At 41.2% G+C, this 13,597-nt stretch overlaps 1 protein-coding gene across 1 annotated transcript in view; it reads left to right on the top strand.

Annotated features, from left to right (window-relative positions):
- The first annotated feature begins 6,305 nt into the window (after positions 1–6,305).
- The window catches only part of TAF15 (TATA-box binding protein associated factor 15), a 30,320-nt gene continuing 23,028 nt past the window's right edge, over positions 6,306–13,597 (top strand). Inside the window, exon 1 of the mRNA XM_077165125.1 lies at positions 6,306–6,422. Within this exon, the coding sequence (XP_077021240.1) occupies positions 6,416–6,422 (7 nt within the window). The 5' untranslated portion in view covers positions 6,306–6,415. The remainder of the gene's footprint in view (positions 6,423–13,597) is intronic.

Raw genomic sequence — 13,597 nt, 5'->3', positions numbered from 1 at the left:
ATAAGAAAGAGAGAGAGAGAGAGAGAGAGAGAGAGAGAGGATCATGTGACAGAGGCAGACATTGAGTTATATCATGGACTGCTGGCAAGCTCCCACCAGAATCCCGTTGTCCTCAGAGGAAGCCTGGCCCTTCTGACACCTTCATTTTGGACTTCCAGCCTCCAGAAATGAGATAATAAATTCCTGTTGTTAAAACCAACTAGTCTGTGTTCTTTGCTACATAAGCTCTGACAAACTAATACCATGTACATATTGGTGGCATGAGAGAGGGATACAAGGAAAGGAATATGAGAAAGGCAGGATCGTTTATTAGAAATAGGCTCAGTTCACAGCAGGGGTGATGGGAGAGTGATGGGAGGAAGATGAGTTTGGAGCAAAGATTCTCCAAGCAAGGTCCAAAGATCCCCCCACATCCAAAACAAAATAGCAGTAACAAATTTCTGCATTAATCCAATGCCATATTTCTTTCTCTGGTGGGAGTAGGGGTTGGGATGAGAATGGGGAGTTGGAACAAATACTAAGTGATTGATATTGAGCAAATTAACATGTGAAATGAATGTGTTCTGTGCTTTACAGAAATCATCTCACTGAGTCATTGCTATCTCCCTCTGAGAAAGCTACTATTATAAGCACCCTTGGTTTTTTTTTTGTTGGGTGGGTACAATGTTTGGGAAACAAACCCAGCATCCTTGTTTTAAAGTTGAGGAAACTGAGACACACAGTGATTAAATTATTTGTCCAAGGTCACGAACTTAATAATGGTGGAGCCAGGATTCAAACCTGGATGATATGAGTCCAGCTCCTGGGCCCCTAAATATTACACTATCTTGCCTCAAATCATGTCAATAAAATGTGGTCCTTGGGCCATCTGCATCAAATCACCTGGAGGCACTTGCTAACAATTCAGATTCCTGAGCCCTAATCCTGTGTAAATAGCAAGGTCCAAGAGGAAGGTGGCTCTAGGTTTCCAAGGGTCCGGATTGCTCTTTTCCTCCTTCTCCACCTGGACGGAGCAGTCTTACCTGTGCTGGCAGTCCTCTCCATACCTCTTCAAAGAGAGCTGCCTCACCCTCTCCCCTCTCCCTGCACTGGGGCTCAGCTCAGCTCCTTAGGGCCTCCCAGCCCTCCCAAAGAGTGGACGGACGGACGAGGACTTTTGTGGAACTCATGCCAGGGCCTGAGCATGTCACTGACTCAGGGAGGACCTGGCAGCTGCCTGGGCCACTCTTTCTGCTCTGATGGAAGGCAACAGCTGGCAGGGAGTCACCTCCCTGCCCAGGACCCCTTGAGTCAGGCAGGGTGTGTGAATCTGGACAAGGCTTCTCTGGGCCTCAGTTTCTCTCTTCTTAACATGAGGAACAATCAGCTTTGCCTCTGCCTCTTCCTCCTCCCCAGGAAGTGTGGGGAACACAAAGTAGATCTTATCAGAAGGAATTCTAGCTTCGGAGAAAGGCATTCATGGGCGGACCAACCTCAAAAAGCCACAAGAATAGGTATTACAGAGGAAAAATGAGGATATGAGACTGATTAGCTTGGGAGAGCTGAAGAGATTTTCCTGGAGTTTGCAGTCTTTAGCCAGGATACTTAGTATATGTTATTTACTGTAGCCTCTGTGCATTTTTAGTTGAGATTCAACTACAGAAGCCCTGACTTTCTAATGACCACTTTTGCTTCTAGAAGAGAAATTTTCTCTCTCCAACATATATGGGCATTCATACCTCATCAGTATGAGTCCCATTTACAAGTATACCCACTTATCTATACCTCCGCTCCTCTCCAGTACATGCATGTGTACACACATGCACATATGCTCACTTGGGGCTGGAAAATGCAAGATATTTGGAGCCAGCCTGGCCTGGGTTTGGATCTTATTTTTTCACTCTTTGGTGACCTCCGCACATCAACTAACTTCTCTAAGTTTCTACCATTTCTAAATGGGGAATAATAATTACTGCTTTTCCCACTACCCTGAGTTGCTATGGTGAGCAAACCAGACAGGAACTGTTAAATCCTATAAAATGCTGGATACTAGGTGCGCAGACACAGGCAAACATTCTTGTAGTATGAACACGAGTTCACCCTAGAGCCTGCTCATGCCCAGGCAACATACACAAGTCTGCCCCAGGATAATCATACCAGCACCTCCTCACAAGGCAATGCTTTCTGGCTCAGAATTGCCTCTTCTCCCCCAACCCTCATCTCAGTTTTGCAGGATGTCAGCCTCCTCTGGTTTGTTTTTACTCACACCAGGACCCAGGGGACTTGCAAGGAACACAATAAAAGCCTGGCCAGTCTGGCGCTGTGCCCTGCCCCACTTCCCCTCCACATAAAGGCTAACCACCAGGCATCTGGCCTGAAAGGCTTTGGCCAGGACCTGCTCAGCATCTGCTGCTTTGCTTAAAAGACCTGCTAACAGGAAATTGTCTGGTTCCTTCTTCTACCCCAAACAGGAAGCGCCTGCCACTGATGGGTGGACAGGGTAGCCTGGTCATTTACAAGTAGCCTTGCCCCACCCTCTGTCCCCCACTCCCCCAGCCAAGCCTCAGAGTAATTGGAGGATTGCTGTCTAGGAAGACTGGAGATGCTCAGAGATGTCTTAGCTGGAGTGGTAGTGGTGATGGCCCCACATTGCCTGTGTCACCTGGCACAAAGTAGGCTGTCATTCTTTCAGTAAACACTCACCAAGCACTTACTCTGGGCCCCATGGGAGACATAGGAAATCCTAGATAAAGGTCTTTGAGCTTGAGGAGTTTACAGATATGTGGAGGGGGAAGTCATGTTCTTTTTATTTGTTTTTTAATTTATTCATTCACTCATTCAAAATTGTTTTTTCCCTCTTTTAAAAAGTGCCTACTCTTTCTAGCTCTGTGCTTAGGCACTGGGAATTCAGAGGTGAATTATGCAACCTAGCAGGGAAACAAGTTGGCTTCCAATCAGGTATGCAAGCCTCGAATTATGTAATACTACAGGATTTCAAAGGAGGGATAAAGTCATTGTGATATGGTTTTTACTCTAGTCCAAGTATTACTCTCTCCTTGCTTTTTACCCTTGCCCCTATAGTTTATTCTTAAAATGGGAGCCAGAGAAGCCCTGGTAAAACAAGTCAGATCTTGTCAGGCCTTGGCCTACTTGGCTCCCTCTAATGGCTTCCTCTCTCATTGAGTAAGTTCACAGTGCTTACAATGTCCTATGAAACACTGCGTCAAAGGTGGAAGGGTTGGGAAGTCAAAGAAGGAATGGAAGCAACCCCAAAATGATCAGTAGCAGGAAGACTCCATAGCCATAGGATGGAGGGACAAAGGAGTGGGGGTGGGGAGCGGGTCACTGGAGCTCAAGAACCAGGGTCACCAGTGGGGAACCTGGAGCTACAGAGAAGACAGTGGTTGCTAGAGACATTTCCTGAGGCAGAGACTGGGCAGAGAAAGCCTCTTCCCTCCTCTCTTTCTTCCCCAACTAATTTCCCATCAGGCCTCCTATTGGCTAACTCGGGCTGTGGAGGGAATCTCTGAAACTCTAATGCAGCCTGCTGAGAAGGATTAGGGGCAAACAGTCCCAGTTCCAAGAGACCTTCCCAGATACATTCTCCTAAAGATGATATGTAGAATGTACTGCTGTCTTTCCAAAATATGAAGAATGAGGCTGAATTAGTGGAGGGAGAGAGAGCAGGATCCTGTAGCATGAAGAATGGCTGGGCGAAGAGAACCCACAAGCTGGAATCATCCGCAGGCAAAAATTGGGAAGGCGGTATGTGTGTGGGAGGGCACCAGAGTTAATTAGTGAGTTCGTCCATGGTAGAGAAGGACCCTTAGAAAGAAGCCACAGGGCAGTACAGATCTGTGAGGAATTCATATTCAATATTGGGAGACTAGGAGATGCTATGAAAAGTACACCAGGCTTGGCCCATAGGCCTGGATGTCAACTTGCTTCTGTCCCTAACTGGCTGTGTGAACCTGGTAAAGAATTTCACTTGCCAAGCCACAGTACTCCCATTTACAAAATGTGGATAAAGCAATACGTGTTTCCCAGGGCTCTCCAGAAGACAAAAGGAGATAATGGATATAGAAAGCTGTAAATGTCACTCCCTTTATCGGATTCCTCAGAAGTCCCCCACTGTTTTCAATTTAACATACAAATTCTTTAGTTGGACACACAAGGTTTGTTGGGACCTGGCTGCTGCCTACTTCTTCCTCTGTATTTATCACTATTCCCCGCCCTCTGTAACTTCACAGACCAGCCAGATTGAACCACTTGCAATTCCCAGAACTTTGCTCTCCCCAAACTTTGCAAATACAGCCCATTCCTGACTGACACCCTTAGCTAATTCCTGATCTTTCTTCAAAGCTCAGATCAGGAGGCACCCCATTCAGGAAGCCCTCTTTAATATCCCTCCACACTTAAGTGGTTGAGTAGCCTTCTATTTCCAGAGTGCCCTCTGCATCTCCAATCCTAGCACATTCAGCAGTTGATTGGAATCACAGGTTTGTACTGTCCTTGCTATGAGACTGCAGTTCTTGAAGAGCAGGGGATGTGCTTCCGATTCTTTACCTCCAGGGCCTTCTAGGACCTGACATAGAATAGACTTCAGCTGAGTGAAGAGTGAATGAATGAATGGAAGTATCATCTTAAGGAGTCGTGATAACACTTCTGTGTATTTCTTTCTCTAAAAAAAAAACCCTCAATTTTAAAAAGTACACAAACAACCTGGACAACTCCCTCTTCCCAATAACCCAATCTCCCCTGCTATTGCACATGCTCATCTCCTACTGTGGATTGTGTTCCTGAGCATAATGATATACTAATGGTTAAATGGTTTTTAGTCCTGAAAGAATTTCTATTTAACGGCTTAACTAGAGTGCTCTGTACCTAGAGTTGAGAGCCCAATTATTGCTGGTATAATGACGAGAGATGACCTTGTGCCTTTTTTTTTCTGAGTGGAAGGCATTAGTTGAACTTACTCCTTTACCTCCACCCAAAGCTGTTCTTCCTCCTGTTCTCTATCACAATGAACGACACCACCATCAGCTCTTCTGTCTCAGAGGGAAATCCAGAATTCATCCCAGTAGCTTCTCTCTCTCTCTCTCTCTCTCTCTCCTAGCCCCTTCCACCTGAATCGGTTCTGTCTGTAGACTCTCTGGTATCTCTTCAGTTACCTCCATCTCCACAGCAACTTTCTAAAACCAGGCCACTCTTGGTGAAAACCAGGCAACTCTCAACTGAATGATTACATTGGCTTTCTAATTGGTCACCCTGCTTTTAGGCACCTCTCACCTCAATGCATTTTTCATACTGCAGCCTAAAAATGCAAATCTGATCTTACTCCTCTCCTTTAAAACCCTCTGGCAAGTGGTCCCCACTGCCATCTTATTAAAGCACAAACCAATGTACTTTACAAGGCCTCATCTATTTAGCCCCCTACTTTTCTGCGCCCGCCCTCCCCCATTCACTAAGTCAACTTCTGCTCACTACCTATGCTTTGGCTCAGAGGTCACGGTACCCTCCGGGATTTCCACATTTCTCAGTTCTCACAGCCGCTCTAGGCGGTACTGCACAAAGGTTAAGCCCACAGGCAATGGTGTAGGATTAGAAGGGGTCTGAATGCCACCTTGGCTATTTACTAGCTAGCAACATAGGGCAAGTGATTCTGCTTTATCTGTAACATGGGGATACTATTTCATCAGTCCGTTGTGAGAATTAAATGAGATGATGTAAGGTGCCTGGCAATAGTTATTATAGCTCTGAAAACTAAATCCCCTTCTCACCCCAACACTCATCTTCAGGGTCAAGTTTGTGTGCAATTTCGATTTAAGGAACGCTTTTGTTCCATTATCACATTGTAGTCTATTTCATCCTTGACAAGGTAGTCACAACAAACCTGGTACCGGAGCGCGTCGACTCCGGACGCCCCCAGGTGGCTCAAGCTCTCCGACTCTAACGCGGAGCGAACTAAGGCATAGCATTCGAAATTTTAGGGGGAGAAAGTCCCTTTCTAACCAATAGTCTATTTATAAGGTCTCTCCCGCGTCGCTACCTAACTTCGAACTCTATCAGATCCAAAAGAATGAGAAACAGGATTGTGATTTAGACGGAGTGAGTAGGCTCACCTCCTCCCCCACCTTGGCAGCGGCATTGGTACTTTCTCTTCTCAATTCCCTCTCAATAATGGTACCGCTCGTGGAGGGGAGAACAGAGAGAACTTTGAAGTCCTCAGGGTTCAGAGGCTGGTATTTGTACCGAACCACCCCTCCTGGCACGGCACTGTGGTACCGCCCACTGCCCCCTGATTGGCTGCCGAGGCCCCGCAGTCGTGCTCAGCGCGTGGCACCGCCCTCAGTACAGCTCCGGCCGCCGCGCCGTTTGGCTTTCATTTTTCTTGTTCTCGGCGGGCTTTGGGGGCTTCGCGCCGCGGCCGTTAGTCATGTCGGGTAGGTGACTCCTTCACTGAGCAGCGGCAATGGCGACAAGGGATCTGGCGGGTCGGGCCGTGTTCCCGCCTATCGGAGGGCTCCAAGGGAAAGCCCCTGGCCCTGTGGGAGGCTTGGGTTGGGGGGGTGGGGGGGCCGCTGCGGCCGCCGCCATGTTGGACTGGAGGGAAGCACGATCCCAACGCTCTTGGTCTGCAAATCACCGCGGGAGCGCTGCGGGGCCCCTCTCTTGGCCCTGTTCGTGGAACCTGAGGAGACGTGCAACTCTCGGGGGAGGGTGTGTGTGAGTCGGGGGCGGAGGCTGTTACGCCATCGTGGGGGCGGGGGAGCCGTGATTAGAGCATCGGTGCTTCTGGTTCTCCGCTCCGCCTCCGATGTTTCAGCGAGGCCTCGGGCCAGTCATCTCTCCTCCTCGTACCTCAGTTTCCCCATCCATGAAGTGAAGCTGGGCCTTCCTGACTCACCCATTCATCAGGTGGGCGCATTGACGCTCTGGGAGCCCTTTTAAAGTACGTTGCCTTATACAAGATCGTACTTGGAGTCATTCCCTCCGCAGTAACCACTGCGGATTCGAGTTAGGGGTGTTTGTACTTAATTCAGCTTCCTCTTCATTCACCTGTGCCATTCTCCCCCATGCGGTTGTTTACCTCCGGGAAGAGCCTTTTCTATTATGGTTAGGTTTCTGAAGGTGTATGTGACATTTCACCTAAAACATGGAGTCCTAAGGCAAGGCATTCTTTCTCCCACGAGGCAGTTAAATTGGCAGAGATCAGACATTGTGTGAAAAAGGAAAAGAGGTATTGGTCTCGTTAGGACAGCTTGTTTAGATCCTGCTAAACCGTAAAATCAGGGACACGTATGATCTCTTGATTTTAGTAGTCCTAACTGACTGTACAAGGTCCTCTATTGTTGAACTACATAACAGGCTTCAGAGAACCAGGTATCCACTTGCTAGAAACCACCGTGAGAGTTAGATGTTACTTTTCAGGTAGAAAAGCAGAATATTTCCTTGAAGCCTTGTGGTTGAGGTGAAAGTCTGTTGTCTTGTTGTTGTTTTTTTTCAGGAAGCTAGTATTGAAAAAAAAAAAAAAAACCACCAGAAAACAGTAACTCAGACTTGTAGGATTGAAATGTATGACAAAAAGGAAGCAGCAGATATACATAGTACACATTCTTTAAATTAACCTTTAGGGGCCCATTTATCTGATTTAATAAGATCTATATATATCTTCACTGAATATACTTCTTGCTGTTTTAAATTCTGTTTAATCATTGCTCAAACAAGAAGTAATCTCTGACCCCAAAGTAGACAGAGGTATAGCATCTTTTATTAGGTCCATCGTTTGAAATGAAGTCTGGTAAAACTCAATGGGAACAAATCCCAAAGGTATGTGACCCACCCATGGTAAAAAAAGAAAAGAAAAATACATGCATTCCTGCCCTTAGGAAGAAATTTACCAAGTTTCAACAGCTACAGCATTACTGGAAAAGTATGGGTCTTTCTTGGTTTTTAACATAATGTTTGGTATAAAACAACTGTTTTTATAGGACTGGGTGGTTTTTATTCAAATGGACAATGAGGTTTTCGGCTTTTCAGTGTGTTATTAATGTCTAAGCTGGTTTACCCATTAGTATTGATGTTCAGGTTACCAGAACATGATTTTAAATATAGAGAGTGGCTTTCATATGTGAAAAGGACTACTTTATAGTTGCTTATTTCTAAATTAATATTTAGTTGACTGAAGCTAGACTATGTTCTACTTATTTTTGTTACATTCTGCATTTTGTAATATGTGTATAAAATGCAGTAATACCTTCTGTAAAATTAAGAGTGTTTTTGACTTGTTCTTTGATGACTAACCAATAAATTTAAAAGATTAAACTCAATGATTAATGCCATTAACAAGCTTTGTTAAGCCCTTTAAATATCTTAGTTACATTTATAAATTTAATTTGTCATATTGACACAACTGCTCCAAATGCCTGACACAGCAGACTTTTAAAACTGATAAACAAATATAAACATTTAAGTAATCAGCAAATCAAAACTGTATTGTAAATCACACTTTCAAATGTGAATTGTCTGATACCTTTCAAATTAAAATCAGAAGTCTAGTGATTAAAGTACTTCCCATTCTTGTAATTTGTTAGACCAGACCAAGATAACTTGAAAATCCTCCATCCACAAACATCTAGAAATGCAAGAAATTACAAAAAACAAAAGGGAAAGCCCCAAGTGCCAAAAATGAAGTAGGAACTAGCATAGTAAGCATAAAGCTAACCTGGAGGCTGGCCTGGAGAGGACAGCATAGGTCTCAACGTTTAGAGGCTTGGGTCTGAATGCCCAAGTAACTATGTAAGGCCAGGAAAGGAAGCTTTGTGACAGCTAATGCCAGGCAATGGGAACTGAGACCTTTCTGTAAAACCTGGATTCTTGAAAGACTGACTTCAGTGAAATAATAAAAGGCAAAAGACTTTTCCACCAGTATAAGAACTAACAAGCCTAGGCTCTGAGTGGGGAAAAAAGAAGTTTTTCCTGAGATGGAGCTGGGACCTGTACTTCACAGTTTGGATGTTCATTTAGGCTACTTATGGGGTTCAGGAAGCAGTAAGCCTAGAAATTTTTCAAGGTTGTCATTACCGTTGGGTTCTTGGCAGAAACAAATGGAAAACCTTTTTTGGAGGAAATTCCTACAGCCCAGGTCACAGGATATCTCAGAAAAAAACAGACCTTGTAAAAGTAAGAAGTTGCAGAACTCAGGAAACAGATCACCAAAATGAGAGCGACAAATAGGATTAGATCCCCAATAGATAATGTGAAAGAGAATACTAAATTATATGTTTAAAATTGTTAAAAGCTTAAAAGAAGGTATCAACCTTCTATCAGCTATGTAGATTTGAAAAAGAACCAAAAAGTGAAACATGGAAAAAGTGCATCCGTTGAATAGAAGATGGACCTAGTAGAAGAAATAATTAGTGAAGTGGAAGATAAATGTGATCTAATTACCAAAATTCAATTTGGAATATAAGTAGATACAAAATGAAAGATTAAGAAACGTGGGAAGTAGATTGAAAAGTCTCATCGTACACCTAATACGAGTTCTGCTAGGAGAAAATAAGAAAGAATCAGTGGTCAAAGAGGTAGTTGAGAATTTCCAGAATTAGTGAAAGATGGCTCTTAAACCAAGAAGTACCAGTCTCAAACATGAGACATAAAATAAATTCATGCCTAGACACATTGATGTGAAATTGCTGATTATGAAATACCAAAAACTGAAACTTACAAGAGGAAAAGGAGCAACAGTAAGACAAACTTTAGGTTTCTCAGAAGTTACAAAAACCTAAAAGCAGTGAAATGATCTTCAGAATTTAGAAAGAAAGTAACTGTTGATTTGGAATTTCATACTCTGATACTTTCATCTAAATATATTTCATAAAAATCTAAGACTACCACTCTCAGGCCTTTGCTGAAAGAGTCAGTAATGGAAATCAAACCCAGAAAGGAGAAACGGGGTACAAGAAAGCAATGCAGAGGAAGGAAACATAACATGGTAAACAGAAAACAAACACTGACAATATAGAACAATGAAGATACAATGATTAAATTTAAAGATCAAAAGTGATAATATAGATGAAGGGCATGAGTATTAAGGTCTTTATATTCCAACAAAAGTTAATGATGATCTTGAACTTTGCCAAGAATACATGTTAGAAATTGAACGTAATCATTAAAAAATTGTAAATGGTAACTTACTTAGAAAAAGATTGAATATATAATTTCCAAAGCAGTAGAGAAGGGAAAAGGCAGTAAAGTAAATTTAATAGAAGGCAGGAAAGGAGTTACAAGGTAAACCCCCCACCATGGTGTGTAGAAAGTCCAATATAAAGGAGGTAGAAATAATAAAAAATAATGGTAGATACTAAAATATCAGTTAAAAGGCAAAGCTTTTCACATTGACGAAAAATGTTCAGAAGCAACTTAACTAGAACCGAAGAATAAGAAATGTTGAAAGCAAAGAGATGGAAAAAATTAAGAATATCAACCAAGGGGAATATTATTTATTTATGTTACCAGTCATTTTTAGAGAGTATAATGTTAACAAGAAATTCGCCAAGAAGATATAATGTCTGTACTTTAAAGGTGTAGCCTCTAAATGTAGAAAGCAAAAATGACATGAGAAGGACCAACCTATGGTTAAAATGGGGGATTTGTAATAACATCTCTCTGAGTAATTATGAGATCAGGCAGACCAAACATTAGTAAGAATAAGATATAAGATACGTATAAAGGCATAATCTTAAGGAGTTACAGAATTTATCCAACAATTAGAAAATAATTCTTTTTAAGCACTTAGGAGACATTTATAAAAATGTTTACCAAGGCAGAATATGTAACAAGAAAGTAAAATAAATTGAGAGATGTTTTCTGACTAGAATGGACTATATTAGAAATCAAACTGAAAAAGAACCCTATATTAAAAGCACTTTTAATTCCTTTAAAAGTACTAAGCAATCCACGGACTTAGTCACAGGGCTCAAGTGTCAAGTGCTCTCAATGAGCAGTTGTTTGAAATGCCTTAAATAACGTACCAACTTATTTTTTTCCTGAAAAATATAAAACATGTACACTTTATTACCAACTATTTGTACTAAGGACCACACTTAAATATGAGACAAATATGCTGAGATAGATTCTCTGCTGTCATTGGGAGAGCCCACAGCTGGAATGTAGTTTAACCTAAAACTTTATGTATCTCCAGGATATCTTAAATTTTACTCTCACATATTTTTTCCCCATAACCCTTTTCATTTTTCTGATTTGAGTAAAGCTAATTTTCTTCACTATTTCACCATTTGATAAACGCGTCTGATCTTTTTATGGTCTAAGTAGGTTGTGCATCTTTTTCTTGGTTCTTAGTTACAACTCTGTAGTCATTTTGATTATTGTGGGTGTGGCAGTGATGCACAGTGTTATCTTTTCATTTCAGGTAGGCTTAAAGCCCTCCTTCCCCTAAGCATAGAAGTAGTTTATGTCAGGATTTCTTCAATATTTTTAAAAATTAAGGACTTTAAAAAATACTCTTGTTCAGAGTATTTTTGATCGGAGATCTTTACCACACTGCAGTAAAGTGGCAGACTGATGGCACTACTTATACAACTCATGACAGTGGTCTCATATTGTAGCTTTATGTGAATTGAATGAAAATAAAGTCACTGATTTAATTAGATATTTGGTGGGTTCTCAGAACTTTTTGACAACAGTGGTTTTGTTTCAATTTGGGTCAGGTTAGGCCTAATGGTTATCACTTTAATAGTCTCAGAAGTAAGTCATTTTTTTGCAGTTGCAGGACCATTTCATATGAAATTCATCACAAATAAACTTCATTTTGACTCTTGAATAGAAACCTGAGGAAAAAAAAAGAATAGAGAATCTTCAGAATTTGAAGGGCTATCTTTCTTTTGACATGGTTGTCATTCATGCATTCCTTGGTAGCCTTTATTACTAAAATGGAAACTAGAAGCAGATATTCTGATTTGGTAGACCAAGTGGCTGAGTCCCTTAAAGCTTGGTAAAGTCAAGGTTAAGCAACCAACCCAGCTGCTTTTTACCACCAATTTTTACTACCAGTTGCATAAAGTCCTTTTGTTACTGCTGACAGCTAAAGGAGTCTAGTACCAAGGAACGGCTTAGGTCGGGGAAGGGGTGGGGACTAGGATACGCAGGTAAAGGTAATCCTAGGATTTATCTTCTCTCTTTGTTGGTCATGGATAGTTTAATAGATGTATTTTGTATATAGAGATAATACAGCTTGAGATTTTGAGTTTTTGTTAAAAAGGTATATTTTCATTGATTGCTCCATGTTTGTTTACTTGGTTCTTATGACCGCTAGCACGCATTTGTAGGCTACCAATTTTCAAAGATGTAGTTACTACAAAAAGCAAATACTGCCTTTACAGATTTCTTTTTACATAGTATTTATTTTTTTTGCTATTTTATTTTTATTTATTTAATTTTTTTTTTAAACATAACAGCATACAGACACGAACATTCTTACCGTATGGTTATTCCATTCTTGGTACTTAAACGATAACTCACAATATCATCACATAGTTGTATATTCATCACCATGATCACCTCTCAGAACATTTGCATCAATCCAGAAAAAGAAACAAGAAAAAAATTCATATGTATCATACTCCCCACCTCCCCCTCATCGATCACCAGCATTTTAATCTACTAAATTTATTTTAACATTTGTTCCCCCTAGTATTTATTATATTTTTAATCCATATGTTTTACTCATCTGTCCGTAAGGAGCATCACAATCACAGTCACTTTGCGAAAGCTATATCATTATACAGTCATCTTCAAGAAACATTATATAGTATTTTTAACTCATCATTTTTCCTTCTGCAGTTTTTATGACATTCTTTTCTTTTTTCTTTTTTTATTGTATAATCTAACATATATACAAAGCAAAGAAAGAAAAAAAGCAATAGTTTTCAAAGCGCTCTTCAATATGTAGTTACAGGACAGATTCCAAAGTTTGTTGTGGGCTACCATACCATCATCTCAGATTTTTCCTTCTAGCTGCTCCAAATATAGGACACTAGAAGGAATAATTTTTTTTTTATCATCTCAGTTGACTTTTTTTCTTTCTTGTGAAAAATAACATATATATAAAAAACAGTAAGTTTCAAAGCACATTGCAGCAGTTAGTTGTAGAACAGATTTCAGAGTTTGGTATGGGTTACAACTCCACAATTTTAGATTTTTAGTTCTAGCTGCTCTAAGATACTGGAGACCAAAATCAGTATCAATATAATAATTCAGCAATCATATTCATTTATTAAACCCTACCTTCTCTGTATAACTCCATCATCACCTTTGATCTTTCTCCCAATCTTTAGGGGTATTTGGGCTATGTTCATTCTAACATTTTCATGTTGGAATGGGGTAGGGAGATACAACTAGCTGATGTTCTGGAGAGGCTGGCCCCTCTAGGTTTCAGGATTTATCTTATCCAGGGACCCATTTGGAGGTTGTAGGTTTCTGGAAAGTTACCCTAGTGCATGGAACCTTTGTAGAATCTTATATATTGCCTACGTGTTTTTTAGGATTGGCTGGAATAGTCTTGGTTGGGGTTTGGCAAGTTATGATAGGTAGCCGTGTT

Source organism: Tamandua tetradactyla, chromosome 6 (genome assembly GCF_023851605.1).
Source record: "Tamandua tetradactyla isolate mTamTet1 chromosome 6, mTamTet1.pri, whole genome shotgun sequence".
Lineage (NCBI taxonomy): Eukaryota > Metazoa > Chordata > Mammalia > Pilosa > Myrmecophagidae > Tamandua > Tamandua tetradactyla.
The sequence above is the reverse complement of the archived record's forward strand: the minus strand, read 5'-3'. Positions and strand labels throughout refer to the sequence as shown.